The sequence below is a fragment of the Mus pahari genome, chromosome 16 (assembly GCF_900095145.1).
Source record: "Mus pahari chromosome 16, PAHARI_EIJ_v1.1, whole genome shotgun sequence".
Taxonomy (NCBI): Eukaryota; Metazoa; Chordata; class Mammalia; order Rodentia; family Muridae; genus Mus; species Mus pahari.
In genome coordinates, this window is record NC_034605.1 from 1968325 (window position 1) to 1985248 (window position 16924).

The 16924-nt window shown below is 44.2% G+C and overlaps 1 protein-coding gene across 2 annotated transcripts in view; it reads right to left on the reverse strand.

Moving 5' to 3' along the window:
- Positions 1-6268: 6268 nt before the first annotated feature.
- Optn (optineurin) overlaps positions 6269-16924 on the reverse strand; it is a 44681-nt gene continuing 34025 nt past the window's right edge. Inside the window, exons 11-14 of one of the 2 annotated variants that reach the window (XM_029547689.1) lie at positions 16521-16679; positions 11858-11988; positions 10922-11001; positions 6269-7979 (exon numbers count right to left, since the gene is read on the reverse strand). In XM_029547689.1, the coding sequence (XP_029403549.1) occupies positions 7849-7979; positions 10922-11001; positions 11858-11988; positions 16521-16679 (501 nt within the window). In that variant the 3' untranslated portion in view covers positions 6269-7848. Of the gene's footprint in view, positions 7980-10921; positions 11005-11857; positions 11989-16520; positions 16680-16924 lie in introns of both variants that reach the window. The other variant, XM_021215935.2, reaches the window with a different exon arrangement.

Sequence of the window (16924 nt, forward strand, 5' to 3'; positions counted from 1 at the left end):
CCTGCCTCTGCCTCCCAAGTGCTGGGATTAAAGGTGTGAGCCACCACGCCCAGCGGAGTTTTCTTCTTTTATCATGGGTACTAACACTCCCTTCATGAGCTCCATCTCATCGTTATCAAAGCCTGTGCTCCTGGCCCAGGATTAGTAGTAATTCTGGTGTGAAAATTTCACAGTGATAGAGACACTTCAATAATTAGATAGGCCAGGTCTTGTTGGTCCTCTGTAGTTCCTTTCTTCCCTGTGACGTTACAGGTAACCTTTGCTTCCCATGGGATTCCAGGAATGGGATACAGCATCAATCTAAGTGTTCAAGCGCAAATGGGTATGGAGAGCCAAGCAATTTGTATTAATTGGTTTGGTGACAATTTTGAGGAAAGAGGAGGAAGAGATTTTGGGGAAAAATAAATCCAGAATCCAATGTATGTGGGATATTGAGGAGAGAGAGACGGCAGCGGGCAGTCAGACGGAGGCTAGCTGATCCAGTTCTGACTGGTGCAACTAGTTGTTACTTGAGGTGATGCACTTTAGCAGGGAACATGGCAAGTCCACGTGTAACGGACACAATGGAGTCCATTTGGTTTCATAATGGCATCTGTATATGTTAGACTTCTCGGTTCTGTGACAACTTCAGGCAGGAAGGTTTACAAGAAGAAAATAGAAATCATGACTGAGAACATCAAACTATAAATACCCGAGCTGACTTAAGGCAGGACAGATTTGGTTCTATTCCTCCCAGAGCTGGGTGAGGCAGAAGGGTATGTTGATAGGGCTGATCATAGTGGAAGGTTTGGTGTGCTTGAGCAGAGCTGCTCGCCTCATGCAGCCAGGAAGCAGGAAGACAGGAAGGCCAAGAACAAGTTTACCACTTCTGTTCTCAGTGACCACTTCCTCCAGCTAGGCCCCGCCTACAAAGTGCTACCATCTCCCAGGAGTCTTTTGTTTTGGCTCCGCTGTCCTGGAATGCTCTCTGTAGACCAGGCTGGCCTTGAACTCAGAGATCCACCTGCTTCTGCCTCCCAAACGCTAAGACACTGTAGCTGTGTGTGCCACTGTAGCTGGTCTTTGCTACTTTGTTCTTTTTTCTTCCACCCTTTCAACCCTACAACACTAGATGCAAGAAAAAAGGATAGAGTAAAGGAAAGAAATCCCTGAATAAAGTCAGGGCTCAGAAACGGAGTGACATTGCTAGACTACTTCCTGCTGATCAGGGCTGTCCAAGTTCCTTGGCACAAGTTTGGTTTTGCCATCAGGATATCTAGTTTCTTCTTGTTGTTTCTTGTTACACGTGGCTAACAAACAAACTGGGGCCAACATCAACCAACAACCCACTAGGTTTCTGGCATTTATACACCCTCCAAAAAATCCCCAGAATTCCAAACACCACAAAATCGAAGAAACCATCTACAGCTGGCAAAATCACACCGCCACCACAGCACGAGGCAAGCCATAGTCAGCTGCTGTCACAGATGAAGCAGCCCCATATTCCACACACCAAGACATATTAAGATATTTTTGTTTATTTTTATTTTTGTGTTTTTTAAAAAGAAACCAAAATTCCCAAATTGTCACACCATCTGGCTCCCAGTACTCTATTCAAACCTGGAGTACACAGTGGATTAACCCACATGATCTGAAAGCTCCTCTCCTGAACACTGCTTCTCCTGGGGGCCAGGCCTTCAATGCAAGAAGCTTTTGAGGAAGACACTTCATATCTAAAGCATAGCACTAAGAGAATGATGAAGAAGGGCCCAGGAGCTGCTTGCTCTCCTCAATCTGAGGCTCTGAAGAAAGGCTGCACTCTCTTTAGAAGAACCGAGGCCCACGTATCAGCTTTAAACTACTGCAGGGTCAGTTTTGCTGTTTTTGTTTTTATGATTTGCTGTGTTGCTCTGGCTGGCTTTGAACTCCTGGTATTCCTCCTACCTCAGCCTCCCAAGTGGTGCTACTAGAAACTGCACCATGTAGTGGCTCTTAATTGGGGGAAGGAGGTGCTCACAGACCTCTGAGAAAATAATAATCTAGTAGGGTTTTTTCCCCTTTCTAGTAAAACACGTACATTAAGAGTCTGTATGCTTTTCAGTGGTTTGTATACTTTCTGGAAACTAATCCAGATGCTTCTCAAATTAAGAGCTTCTGATGCTGGGTGTGGTAGCGACATACACTTTAATCCCAGTACTTTGGAGGCAGAGATGGGTGGGGATCTCTGTGGGTTCAAGGCCAGCCTGGTCTACAGAGTGAGTTTTCAGGAGCCTTTGGTACAGAAGGTCAGAAACTGGTTAGAAGAGGAACCAATGATCAAAACAGCCAAAGTGGGAAGGACAACAAGCTGTCTTCATCCTGAAGCCCCTGCCCTTCATGTGGCCTCGCTCTCATCTTCAAGTATTAGTTGATTGCATCTGTGTGGGCTTGCTTCTTTTTGGGCATGCAATTCCATTTTGTTTCATTGCCAATACTCTAGTCTTGATTGTAGTTTTCCAGTGTATTGAGGGTATTTGAAAAACATGTACATATATATCTACATATATATACACACACACACATTAAATAATAAATGCAATTTACTAACAAAACAATAGCAACAACCAGAAAATTAGGAAAGTCTTTGACTTCATTATTCAATACTGCACTGGCCATTTCAGGTCTTTTATAATACCTTCCCACTTAAAACTTTGTTGATACCCAAAAAATAGCTTGCCAGGACTTTTGACTGGAATTACATAGAAGTTAGAACCGACATCTTGAAAAATTTACATGTATAGAATGTGTTTTGAAAATTCTATGCCTGAATGTCTTTAATCAGATTATCCTCCATTATTTGTCTTGTTCCCACCCTTTCCTGCTGATCTTTCCAACTAATCCTCCTCTGATAGCCATGCCTTTATAAACCCACTGAGTTTCACTAGGGTTGCCTGCATGAGCAGAGGGGGGTTTCTTAGTAATGTGTGGGAAACCTACCAGTGTTACACGAAGGAGAATGACACCCCGTTCCTCTGGAGACACATTAACTGTCAATAGTTTAAGGAAGGGAGGACACTGGGAGCACTTCCCCCATCCATGAGGGAATATTCATGAGAATCCTGTCATGTGTCAGAATGTGCAGCAGCCAGAATATCATCACACCCCTCCCGTCTACTGATTTCCTCTTGTGATATTCTCTGTGCCTTGGTTTGGGGAATACAGATGTTCTATTTAATCTGGGTGTTCAACAGTCACTCACTATTAGTCATTTATTAAAAGTATAAGAAGAGAAATGAAAATAGGAACTCAACTATATCAGAATAGGAGAAGATTGCCTGGCCAAAGAAATAACCAACAGTTATTAGGATCAACTACAGAATGAAAGGAAATATTTGCAAAGCAAACTGTGTGTGTGTGTGTGTGTGTGTGTGTGTGTACACAAAGTGGTTAATGTACAAAATATCAGCTACCATAAATGGAATAAAACCCAATAAACCAAGTAATGCAACTTGAAAATGGTCACCGGGCATGGTGGCGCACGCCTTTAATCCCAGAACTTGGGAGGCAGAGGCAGGCAGATTTATGAGTTCGAGGCCAGCCTGGTCTACAGAGTGAGTTCCAGGACAGTCAGGGTTATACAGAGAAACCCTTTCTCGAAAAACCAAAAAAAAAAAAAAAAAACAAAAACAACAAAAAAAACGGTCGAAGAACTAGAGTGGACATATCTCCAATCACTTGTAAGTGGCCAAGAGGTATATAGAAGGCTCAAGATAACTGTTCATGGGGAAAACACAAAGCCAAATAACATATATATTATTTTGTCTGTTAAGATGGCTATTATCATCAGGAAAAGGAAGGACAGACAGACAGCTGAATGGACAGACAGCAAATATTAATAAGGATGAGGGACTGGTGAGATGACCAAGTTGCTAATGTGCTTGCCCTGTAAGCCTGGCAACCTGAGGGCTTTGCTCTGAGAGTAATATGATAGTTGCTAACTTTGATTGTCATTGTGCCTGGTGTTGCAAAGCGCCCTGGAAATTCGTACCTCTTTCCTTAGTTTCTGGAGAGGGAAGGGTTGACATTAAACATGGGCAGTACTACTTGGCAGGTGGGGAGCCCAGTGGGATCAGGCATCTCTCTCTGCTTCCTGGGCTCCCATGGTGTAAGCTGCCCAGTTCCACCACAGCCTTCCCAATGGGAAGTGCCACAGCCACTCCAGTGAAGTCTGCGTGGCAAGCCCAAAAGCTTGGACGCAGTCCTGGGGCAAAAAGTTTCATGGAAACTTAAGTCTCCTGGAGTCTTGGCATCCCATAGCACGAATGCTCCAAACTTGTCCCTATGTTAGTTGGTGAATGGTTCTATGTGCTTTTCTTCAATATTGTTTTATTATAAGTGCCTCCAAGGAATGATTTGACATATTGCTAAGTTAGATTAGCCTCCACCAGTGTTTCAATATCCTAGGAAATCGTTGAGCCAACCTTGGACTTTGAATTTTGTAAGAGTGCTACTCATTCAGACAAAAAGCCTCCAGTGTTGACAGAGAGATAGTGAAAGAAATCAGGCATTACAATTTACTGGAAAAGAGCTAGAAATCTCAGGGCAAGTTCTACAAAGTAAACTTAGAATAACAGTCAAGTCACTCCCATATGCAGGAATTTACAATGGTCTAGGAAGAAGGTGGGTTGTGGTTTAAGGAGGAACTAGAGTATTGTATTATTCATGAAAAGGTTAGCAGAACAGAACTTCCCTGGTGCATGTTTTTCACTAGGCCCAGAGGAATAGCATAATTAGGTATTTACTAAAGGTCCCCTAGTGGTGGGTTTAGCAATAGACTAGTATTGCACCTGGGCATATTAGCCCTTTCACCTGGCTCCTGTGAATAGCTGATTTTCGATAGGGCTGATCTTATCTCAGTTGTAAATACTGCCTGGTTCCTGCCAGCTTTTTTTTTTTTTAAGATTTATTTATTTATTTATTATTGTAAATACACTGTAGCTGTCTTCAGACACTCCAGAAGAGGGAGTCAGATCTCATTGCGGATGGTTGTGAGCCACCATGTGGTTGCTGGGATTTGAACTCAGAACCTTCGGAAGAACAGTCGGGTGCTCTTACCCGCTGAGCCATCTCACCAGCCCTCCTGCCAGCTTTTATGTAATGCATTTTCTCTGTTTTGTGTAAAGAGCCATTATGCATCCCAGTGTACCTTGCCTGATGTATCGCCTAGCTTCCTTGTTTTTCTTCTGTATTATAAGTCTGATGCTCACTTTGAGAAATTACATTCAGACCAACACTCCCTTGTGTTCACATTTGTTTGTTAATTTTCACTAACTCTTTGCCCACCTGATTACCGGGACCCTGATTCTTTCATGGGTTGAGGGACCTGTCGAGTTCGTGGCAGGGGAGGACCAAAACCTTTGACACCCTGAGCCATGAGATACTTTTCTTCCTTTTCCAGTTTTGGTCAGGTATTTAGGCACAGCAGCAAAAGTCTGATTAACACGTGCAGATAACCATGCTATTAAAATGTGGGTGATGACTGTAAAGGCAGGAAAGTAACACGCATAAGCCAGGTGTGCCGGCACATGCCTTTAGTTCTAGCACCCAGGAGGGAGACAGGTGGATCTCTGTGAGTTTGAAGCCAGCCCGGTACACAAAATGAGTTCCAGGACAGCTGGGGCCACACAGTGCAACCCTGAATAGAAAGAAAGAAAATAACACGCACAAAACTCCTATGACTTGTAACATTCAGCAAGGCCTTAGAGCAGATGGCAGATTAAATAAATCAGGTAACACACAGAGGGTTTACAAGGTGTTTACTAAACTGGTGATTGAGCCTTAATATACAAATGATTACAGTCACTATTCTGTACAGTGGATCACTACAGATTATCCCTCCCGAGACTCTGTACCATTGACTAGCATCTTGCCCTTCCCACACCTTCCCTCCTGTCCTGCTACCCACTGTTTGCCTCCCAACGTCTAAGTTTCTTCAGAGTCCACATGTAAGTGAGATCACATGATATCTATGACTGACTTATTTCACTCGGCATGATGTCTCCAGGTCCATCTATGTTATCAAGTGATATAATCCCCTCCTCTTTCAAGGCTGGGTACTACTCCACTGCATCTGTGTACTGTGTTCCCTTATCCAGGCACAGCGAATGGACACCTAGGTTGCACTGTATCCTAGCTGCTGTGAAGATGCTGTGCAAGCCGGGCATGGTGGCACATGCCTTTAATCCCAGCACTTGGGAGGCAGAGGCAGGTGGATTTCTGAGTTCGAGGCCAGCCTGGTCTACAAAGTGAGTTCCAGGACAGCCAGGGCTACACAGAGAAACCCTGTCTCGAAAAAACAAAACAAAAAACAAACAAACAAGATGCTGTGCATAGATATCTCCAAGTCTTAATCTGGACTTGCCTTCATTTGTAATCCTCTTCATGATCAAACAAATGTTTTGGTCATAGTCTTACTAAGACCATTTGAGTTTTCACCTCACAGTTTGGATTTATCAGATAATTATACTTGAACAGAGTGAAAGGGTTTCCCAGTAACTTCATTGTGAAACGGTTTGGTTTCCTCTTGTATCTGGGATACTATAGAAATTTACTTTATCTAGTATAAAATAGTAAAGAAATTTATACTAGAAACAATAAGAAAAGAAAAAATGTCATTGTCATTTTAGAAATGTCATTAGCATTGTCCCTAGGGCCTGAGGGGGGGAGCTAATCTAACTGCTGATGAACAGTACAGTGTTCTACTGTCTTGGAAGGGGTAACTGGTCAAGTGTGAGGGTTAACTGCCATCTGACTATTATGCTCCAGTGAGATGAATGAACTATGGTAAACACAAGACAATTTTCTTAAATGTTTTAGGACTTGGTGCTGTTTACTTTTGGACTTGTTTAGTTCTTGCTAACTTTAACACAAACTTTGGCAAATCCCCATTATTCTGTGTAGACCTGTCTGGCGATCTTCTGCCTCGGTCTCCCGTGTGCTGGGACTGCAGGTGTGCTGTGCACCACCACACATGGTTCTGTTTACCTTTTTATCAGGGATCTCATTCAAACATGCACTGGCCCTCTATTAAAAGGACCAGCTCCTATTTATACTGATCAAAACATCTCAGTATTAAGCTTATATTAAGTCTGGTGAGCTTAATACAGAATATACAGACTACAGTGTTACTGGTTATGTGTGAGCAGTGAAACAAACATGTCGCAAAAGTTTACTCTGTAACAACTGACGTCTGTAAGCTACTACTTCATCTGCGAAGAAAATAGCTGTTCTTTTAAAACTTGAACTATGTACTGTACCAGCCTGTACACCTCCAGTACAGAGACTGAGTGTAATGTCAGACTGAACAGCTGGGAGAAGTACTCCAGTCCTGAGCATGCCCTATCTCTCACCTGTCCTGGAATCAACAGATACTACAGTGTTTAGTCAGAGAAAGCCCATGTAACTTTCACATAATTATCCACAGAACAAGATGCCCGCTAAGGGAAGATGTACCTAGAAAAATACTGCAGCCATGTTTCCATACCATTTCAATTTCCTGCCTCTTACAGTTCTCACCCGTCAGGGAGTTTCTCCCATGTCATTTCATGAGCGTGGCTACATGGTGTCCCATTCTGGCTGACTGCTCTCAGCGCCTCTCATGAGCAGAACATAAAAACACTGGCTGTCTCATTTGGAAGGGTGCTAATTAATTCTTCTTTGTGACTTCCTGTCGGTCCAGATGATGCTCTCCTTAGGAGGGGTACATTTTCTTTCTCCAGAAATAAGGATAGTGTGTCAAAAATATTTGTGTGACAATAAAGAAGACAGAAGTACAACTGTTGGAGGAGAAATCTGGCATTTACCAAGAGCTTTGGGGAGTGGAGAGAACACTCAGATGATGCAGTCCATCACATGAATTTGAAGCGTGTCCATGTCCGGCAGGACCTCCCCGCACTTGGGGCATGAGTGAATCGGAATACTGCGGGGCTGCTGCCCGTGTTGCCAGCTCCTGTCCTCGGCTCCTGGGAGGAACAGAAGTGACATGTGCCGTCAGCCAGCTCCATCTCAAGAGCACTTTGGGATGGACTTAGTAATGGATGTGAGCATCTGTCACACTTAGGAATCTGCCTTGAGTGGTGTACAAATGCGTACTTTTGGGTCACTAGTGGAAATCATCACTATGAACACAGAGAAACTAGAACTAGTGTTTGTTCCTTAAATCCCATCTGTAGTTCAAGGTCTGGGAAACACAGTTACACTTCTAGGGATAGGACAAGACATGGTCTACTAAGAATTAAATACGCAGGAGAGTAAGACATTGGTGAGGCTATAAACCAAAGAGGGAGCGATGAGAAGAGCAGGGGAGGATCCTTGGAAGGACATGCTGTCTCTCTCATGCTGACAGCAGTCTCCTGATTCCGTTGATGGAGAACCCTCCAGGACTCTGTGCTGGGCTATGGACAAGGTGGGGAGACCAGGTGGAGATGCAGCAGGTACAGCCTCAGGCCCCAGGGGTCCCGCAGAACTGAGGGCCCGTCTGTCTGGAAGGAAGGACACCTTTCCAGGGGCTCACGTGCTGATCCTCGGGTACAGCAGCACTATTTCGGGAAAGCTGTGGGACCTTTGGAAGGTGGAAGTAGGTCACGGCAAGTGTGCTGGGGCTCAGAGCTCTGGCCCTGGCCTCATCTCTGCCTCCTGCCCACCATGATGAGACCAGTCTCCTCCTTCCACATGTTCACACTGTCATGATGTTCTTTACAAAACATATTTGAAATGCATCCCAACTCTACATAAATCTTTGATCATTAACTTTCTCCACTAATGCTGAAAACTGCTTCTGCTCCCAGGGCACCCCTCTTACCTGACCTGCACACATCAAACTTTCGGCTTTTTAGTCTCAGTCAAGTAGCTGACTCAGCTCCCAAACTGTCTTTTTATTTTTGTTTGAGTATGAAAAAGAAAATGACCTCTAACATTTGTTTTCTTCAAAGCATATTACTTAAATTTATTTATTTATTTATTTATTTATTTATCTATCTATCTATCTATCTATTTATTTATTTATTTATTGGTTTTTTGAGACAGGGTTTCTCTGTATAGCCCTGGCTGTCCTGGAACTCACTCTGTAGACCAGGCTGGCCTCGAACTCAGAAATCTGCCTGCCTCTGCCTCCCGAGTGCTGGGGTTAAAGGCGTGCGCCACCACGCCTGGCTTTAAATTTATAATATACAAGGCTAATAGATGACTTGTGGCAAACAAATTTAAGACATTTCTATTGATTCATTTGCAATACTGAGAGTCAAAGTAGGGCCTTAGGTTCGTTCAGCATGTTACCACTGAAGCAAGAAGTTTGTGTGGGGTGGGGAGTGGCATAGATGTTTGTAAGAACATGTGTGTGGGCACGTTCACCTGGGCATGCACGTGTGGAGGCCACAGGTTGACTTGTAGACTGTCACTCTGAGACAGGCCAGCCTTTACCTACTGACGCTGAGAGTATCCCAGGTCATTATGATGTCAGCCCATGAGCTCTGTCCTCTGCATGCTCCAGGGATGCAGATGTTTGCATTCATTTTGTGATTTGGGATTTCTGTTTTGGTTTTAGTCAGTATATACTTATATGTAAAAGACTTATTACTTTTTTATTCATGTGTGCTTGAGTGTGTGCTATGTGTCTTCAGGTGCCTGCAGAAACCTGAAGGAGTCAGAGCCCCTAGAGCTGCAGTTCCAGGCAGATGTGAGCTGGGAACTGAACTTGGTCCTCTGGGAGACCAGCGGGCATCCATCTCTCTAGTTCCTTTATCAGTGCATAGTAATTATTCAAAACAGTGGGTTTCACTGTGATACATTCATATATGCATACTAATCATTTATCTATTTATAATTTATTTATTGGGATAGACTAGCCCAGGCTGGCCTGGAGTTCTCAATCTTCCTGTCTCAGCCTCTCACATACTAGGACTACAAGCATGAATCACATTGCTGCTAAACTTATTTTTAACTTGCTTTCCTATAAAAAGACTTTGCTGGGGGGGCATGAGAGGGAGGAACAGACAGGAAATACAGAATGACATGCAGAGACCTACTTTTCACTGTGGATTTGGTGTGACTCTCCTGCAATGATAGATGATAACCTACCTACCTGGGAATGTGAGTTAACACCTCCCCTTGTCTTGTTGGGGTGTTAGAGCAACAGAAACCAGGGTAGGGCAGGCAGACTGTAAGGGGCACTCGGGCTGCTCTAGGACTTAGGGACCTTTTTTTTTTTTTTAATTTATTTTTTAATTTTTTTTATTTTTCGAGACAGGGTTTCTCTGTATAGCCCTGGCTGTCCTGGAACTCACTTTGTAGACCAGGCTGGTCTCGAACTCAGAAGTCTACCTGCCTCTGCCTCCCGAGTGCTGGGGTTAAAGGCGTGTGCCACCACGCCCGGCTATTAGGGACCTTTTTACCGTCTGGGGAATTTAAGATGGCATCTTGTTAGTAGAGCATTGTCATTAACATTTACCCTAGCTTTGTTAGGTCTTTGAAAATTTTTTTGTATGAAAAATCAAGGAGGATAATCCTTCTTTTGATAGTTTACTATAATTCACAGAACATTGTTACTCACGTACTGATACCACCACATCATAAATCTAGCACCATGCATTTCTTCAGACCTGGACTTGTCTAGCGTTTCATGAGGATCTGGGTTTAGTTTCCAGCATCACAAACTAAGTAAATCCAAGCCAAACCCTCTCAGAGAAGCAAACAGAGGCTCAGGAGGAGCTGAAGAGGGCCATTCGGGTCGGCTAGCAGACGCTGGAGCGATGTGGTACTACCCGGCTGGGTGAGGCTGGGCTGAATGAATGGAGAAGCTCCCAGGGACTGAATTCTGGGGAACCGAGCGGTGCTGTATTTTGACTGGTTGGATTCTGGAGCCATTCTCTACAGTGCAATCTGAAATCCCAGCTCATAGGTGACTCACCTCTTTGAAACAGGTAAGCCTGCTGGTCAGAGTCACTGGTTCTCGCCCCGTGCCGGCACTGCATTTCCATCAGGGACTGTCTACTGGAATCAAAAGCAAGACCAGCTGTGACATTCTATAGCCCTGCAGGACGACACCGGCAAGCAGCCACCAGAAGGGTGCGTGTGGGAAACAAGTCAAAACCATGAGGCTGAACTTCCTAAGAAAACTGACCCTGGCTGAGGATACAGCTCAGGGCTGAGTGCTCGCTAGCATGCACAGGGCACTGAACCCCTCAGTGCCAGACGACAAGTAACCACCCAGAACAAAAGACTACCTTGGTTTTTAGCAACCACTAGAACCAGGACAGAACGTGATAAAGATACTAAGCTGGACTGTGATATAAAGATACTAAGCTGGGCTGTATAAAAATCAGGAAATAACCCAACTCACTTTTTTCTTTTCTTTTTCTTTCCTTTCTTTTTTAAAAAAAGATGGATTTATTATGTATCCAGTGTTTTGCCTGCATATACACCTGCAGGTCAGAAGAGGGCACCAGATCTTGCTGGGAACTGAACTCTGGAAGTGCTCTTAACCTCTGAGCCATCTCTGCAGCCCCCCACCCCACCCCCTTTTTTAAATGACAGGCCTTTTCTGTGTAGCCCTGGCTGTCTGGAACTCCATTTGTAGGCCAGGCAGACTCAGATGTCCGCCTGTCTCTGCCTCCTGAGTGCTGGGTTAAAGGGTATGACCGGTTTCAAAACTAACGAACAAAGTAAGTAAAAATAAAATTTTAAAGTTAGAATTTGGTAAGTATTTTTTTAAGATGGCTAATTTAAAGCCAGGTAAGATACTGGGACACAGAATGTTATTTTCACGGTGTGTGCTAAGAACACAGCTGGTACACTGTTCCTCTGTTGCGCTGGCCTGTGTGCCAATCTCCTTGCATCCTCTTACCTGCTTCCATCTTCAATGTCATTGTTCTCTTTCAGCAACATTGCAAGCTGCAAGGCCAGCTGCTCCTTTTCTTCATGAATCTTCTCTCTTGCTGCTCTCTCAGCATGAAAATCTGAACAGTACACCTCCATCTGTTAGAGGGAAAAGTTAAGTTACCATGGAGAGGACGATGGACTCGGGGATGATCTGACCCTGACACAAGGTCAGGGTCCACGCTGGACCTATTGACAGGCTTTGGGAATGACGAGACTTCTCTTGTGAATGGGTGATTCGTGGTTTTCAACGCTATTAAACAGTAGATACAAGCTGCGTGTGTGTAGGTGCTTTCAACAATGGAAACACCTAAACTGAACTGATATAAATGGCTTAAGGGATGCATGAATCGTTAATTCAGTAAAATTTTTATAAAAAATAGTATTCAGGAATAATATAGTAAATGGCTTACCAGAATGTTGGTGTTAAGCTAAATTTAAAATAAATAAATATACATCATTTGTTGAATCCCAGACATGTGTATGATCTTATGTTGGTTGCTTCTTTGACTTCATCACCAGCCCTCAGAATCAGCTCTGGGTGACAGAAGCAGGAGACTCACGTGTCTGTCCAGGTCTATGCTACGAGTCCTAGGCTACATAGCAAGACCCTGTCTTTTAAAAGTTCTGGAAACATAAACTTGTCACTTTTCTAATGAGCTTAATAGTCCTTAGTCTTAGGAAACTCTGGCTGAGCATGGTAGCACCGGCCTGTAATCTTAGTGTTCCACAGGCAAGAGGATGTCGAGTTCTAGCCTAGCCTGGGCTACATGGCAAGACTGTATGAAAAAAGAAATGTTTAGTAACCTCAGTTTGAACCTAGATAGAGGTCTTATTTTCCTGGACATGTTCTCTACATGTGGGGTCACCAGCCTCCACGGTGGCTCCAGTGATCTTCATGTCTTGGTAGAGAAACTCTATGGTCTATTCCCACAATAGGACCAACCTAAGATGCTACAGAAGGGGTGGGGGTGGGGCGGACTCTGAAACCACATCATAAATCCCTGTGGCTCATGCATTGCTCTAGTCTGGATCGGATCGCTTGCTTTGGAGGGGGTCAGCTGCCATGCCGTGAGCAGGTCTCTGGAGAGGCTCACGTAGGGAGGCCTCGTGACAGTCACGTGACTGAGTCATCTTGGAATAACTGACAAGTCCATTTTTAGTGCAGCCCCATGAGAGACTCTGAGCTAGACCTCCCCTACTGGGCCGCTCCTGGACTCTACATTCGTAGATTCTGCACTTGAGATGACAAATGTTTGTTCTACTTTAGCTGCTATGCTTTGGGCATAATTTGCCATATAGAAAAACAGATAACGCCTGGGATCTCTCAGACACTGAGCCACCAACCAGGCAGCACACACCAGCTGACAGGAGGCCCCAGACACATATACAGCAGAGGCCTGCCGGGTCTGGACTCAGTCAGAGAAGATGCACCTAACCCTCGAGAGACTTGGGGCCCCAAAGAATGCGGAGGTGTGGTGGGGCAGAGGTGGGCATGGGGGCATTCTCTTGGAGATAGGGGGAAAGAGTTGTGGGATGTGGAAGAGTTGGAGGGTGGACTGGGAGGGCGATCAAGTCTGGACTGTAGAAAATATTAAAGAACAAATAAAATTAAATTAAAAAAAAAAGAAAAAAACCAGATAACTAATATATTATTAGAATAATTTCATTGTTCTCAAATTATAATATAAAGCAAATTTCACAGTGAATGGAGGTGATCTAACATTGTTTTAATAACAGTTTTAAGTCTTCTTTTGCTTTATTTTTTTAAAGGTCTATTTATTTTTATGTGCATTGGTGTTTTGCCTGCATGTATGTTTGTGTGAGGTGCCTGGTCCCCTGGAACTGAAGCCACAGACAGCATGAGCTGCCATGTAGATAATGGGAACTGAACCCACATCCTCTGGAAGAACAACCAGTGAGCTATCAACCACTCAGCTGTCTCCCCAGCCCCATTCTGTTTTAATTTTGTGTGTGTTATAATCTCTCACTATATAGCCCTAAGTGGCTCAGAGCTCATATGCAGACCAGGTCACTGCAGACGAGGTCATGTGTTGGTCACATGACCTGCCTCATGTACTAAAGATTGCTCACTAAAGATTGCATTGTTGTACTGGGTGCTTGTAGCCTCCCCAGCCTCGAATAGGCTGGCTTTGACCTTGCTGCCACTGAACATGAGACCACCTGGAGTGGAGCCTTCCGACCTAGATGGCTCTATNGTTCTGTCACCTGCCACTGCTCTTCTACAAGACACTGCTACCTGCTGAGGCCCATGAGATATTCGGGAGACACAGCACATGGGCACATCACCTACAGGCTGGTGACAGGCACCAAGAATGGATTGGCAAGGGATGGGCCTCCCCTCTTTATAAGCACAGACTCTTAGTAAACTTTGGGGCCTTGAACAAAAATATGTCTTGGCCTCCATTATTTCTCTCGCCGTTTTCTCCCATACAGCTCCTGCCTCCCACTCAGGAACCCAGTTAGTGTGGCTGCAGGTGGCTGCAGGTGCCAGGGTTTCTTTTTTTAAAAAAAGATTATTAGGGCTGGTGAGATGGCTCATTGGGTAAAAGCACCCGACTGCTCTTCCGAAGGTCTGGAGTTCAAATCCCAGCAACCACATGGTGGCTCATAACCATCTGTAACAAGATCTGACGCCCTCTTCTGGAATGTCTGAAGATAGCTACAGTGTACTTACATAAAATAAATAAATAAAATCTTAAAAAAAAGATTATTATTTCGTGTATGTATGTGCTCATGTGTTCATGAGCAAGGGCTGTACATGCTAAGCCCCTCTCCAGCTCCCTAGTGCCAAGTTTTCAACTTACTATGTTTAAAACTGGCCTTTGGATTTCATGGCTTTGGGCTATATTATCTATTATTGTTTAAAGGAAATACAAATCTAAGCCTCGCATAGTGCTGCACTCCTGTTTTCTAGCCTTTGGGGCCAGCCTGAGTTACATAGTGACACCATGTCTAAAAAAAAAATCTATTATGTCAAAACTATAATTACCAAAAGGTATGTAATATACATATATTAACAAACATCATTTTAGGAGGGTTCCATCATTTCTGGGTGATACAGCATCTTACAGTGCACAGTAAATGTTCATGATGGAGACTCACTTCTCTGATGTAGAATCTCTGTGCTGTCCATTCCTGTATCCGTGCTGAGAGCAGTTTATATCCTCTAATGTGCAGAAGCCAGAGCTTCTGAATGACTAGAAGCATCTCCCAAAACCAGCACCCATGCACAGTCATGACCCAGACACGAGACCACAGGGCAGAAAACTCAGCCATGTGGGCTACGCCAGGGAAGACAAGGATCCCATGATGTTCCTCTAGTAAAGACATTAAAGCCACAGGCGCAAACTCCTCTCTGTGGGGTTTGTCCACAATGGGCAGCTGGTGATAATGAGCCCCCAGGTAGCATAGAAACTACTGACATCACTTCTAAGTAAAAAACACAAGGATGTAAAGACATTGGGGCCCTCCTGAGAGAATTCTGCTCATGTATTTTTTGTAAGATAAAATGGTAGTGTTTAATTTTAAAGTTAGCAATGCACTTAATGATGTAATCTCCCCCCCCACGTGCCCACGTGTGTGTGTGTGTGTGTGTGTGTGTGTGTGTAGGTGTAGGTGTGGGTGCATGCGTGAACACGTACACATGGAGGGGGAGGACAACCTCAGACGTTACTCAGATGTCACTCCTCAGGTGCCATCCCTTTGGTTTTTGAGACGGCGTCTGTCACTGGCCTGGATCTCCCAAGGTGGGCTAGACTGGCTGGCCAGGGAACTCAGGGACTTCAGCACTGTGATCACAAGTAAATGCTACCACGCCCAATATTTTTTTAAACTTGTGTCTAGTATTTCTATTTAATAGAAATTTTTAAGAAAAAGACCCATATGAAGCTAGGCATGGGGACATGTCTGTAATCTGGAAAGTGGAGGCAGAAAGATCAGGGGTTCAAGGCCATCCTTGACTACATAGCAAATTTATGGCTAGCTTGTCTTTCGAGGCCCTGTCCAAAAAAAAAAACAAAAAACAAACAAACAAACAGAATAAAACAAAAAAACAAAACTCCACTTTCCTCAAAACACCATTTATAATAAACAGTATAAGTTACAAAAATATTTAGAAATCAGTCTTATACTAGTACCTGGGAGTCTAAGGCTGGCCTTGAAATATTAATTTCCCTGCCTTTATTTCTCATATGCTGAAATTTCAGGTGTGCACAACCATGCCTGACTTTCATTTTCAAAAAAACCCATTGGGTAGGCATGGTGGTGCAGGCCTTTAGTCACAGCACTTGGAAAGCAGAGGCAGGCAGATCTCTGTGAGTTGAAGGCCAACCTGGTCTACATAGTAAATTCCAAGTCAGCCAGAGCTAAACAGTGAGACCATGTAGTGACAAAACAGACAAAAAGAAGAATGAGGAAGAGGAGGAAGAGGAGGAAGAGGAGGAGGAGGAGGAGGAGGAGGAGGAGGAGGACAGGAGGACAGGAGGAAGAAACTGGCAGAAAGAACATAAAAAAAAAAAAATCACTGTTACGTTAAGCACTGCCATTCTCACAGTTGAAATGTGCTGGGGCACCATGTCACTCAGGTCAGGTTCTAGACTAAATCTCACCTGAGCCCTGAGGACAGCCATGGTCTCCAGGTCCTCCTCCTGCTTAGCGATGGTCTGCTTCATCTCATCCATCTGGAGCTGTTTGGCTGCCAGAGCCTGCTCTGCCAGCTCCAGCTTCTCGCTGAGCTCCTGCAGCAACATCTTGTCCACCTTTTCTGCCTAAAAAAATACAACTTCATTCTAGAAATGGCTTGGAAACGATGCAGCTTTTTATATTTTAGGAAAATATAAAGCCTAATACTTAAGAACTGTCAGCTCCAGTCTGTTACTCAGCTGTGACCATTCATTCAGCAAGCTGTAGTCTCTTGTGACTTGCCAATAAGCACTTCCTCGCCTAAAACACTTTCTTTTTTTTAAAGATTTCTTTCTCTCTCTCTCCCCCTCCCTCCCTCCCTCCCTCCCTC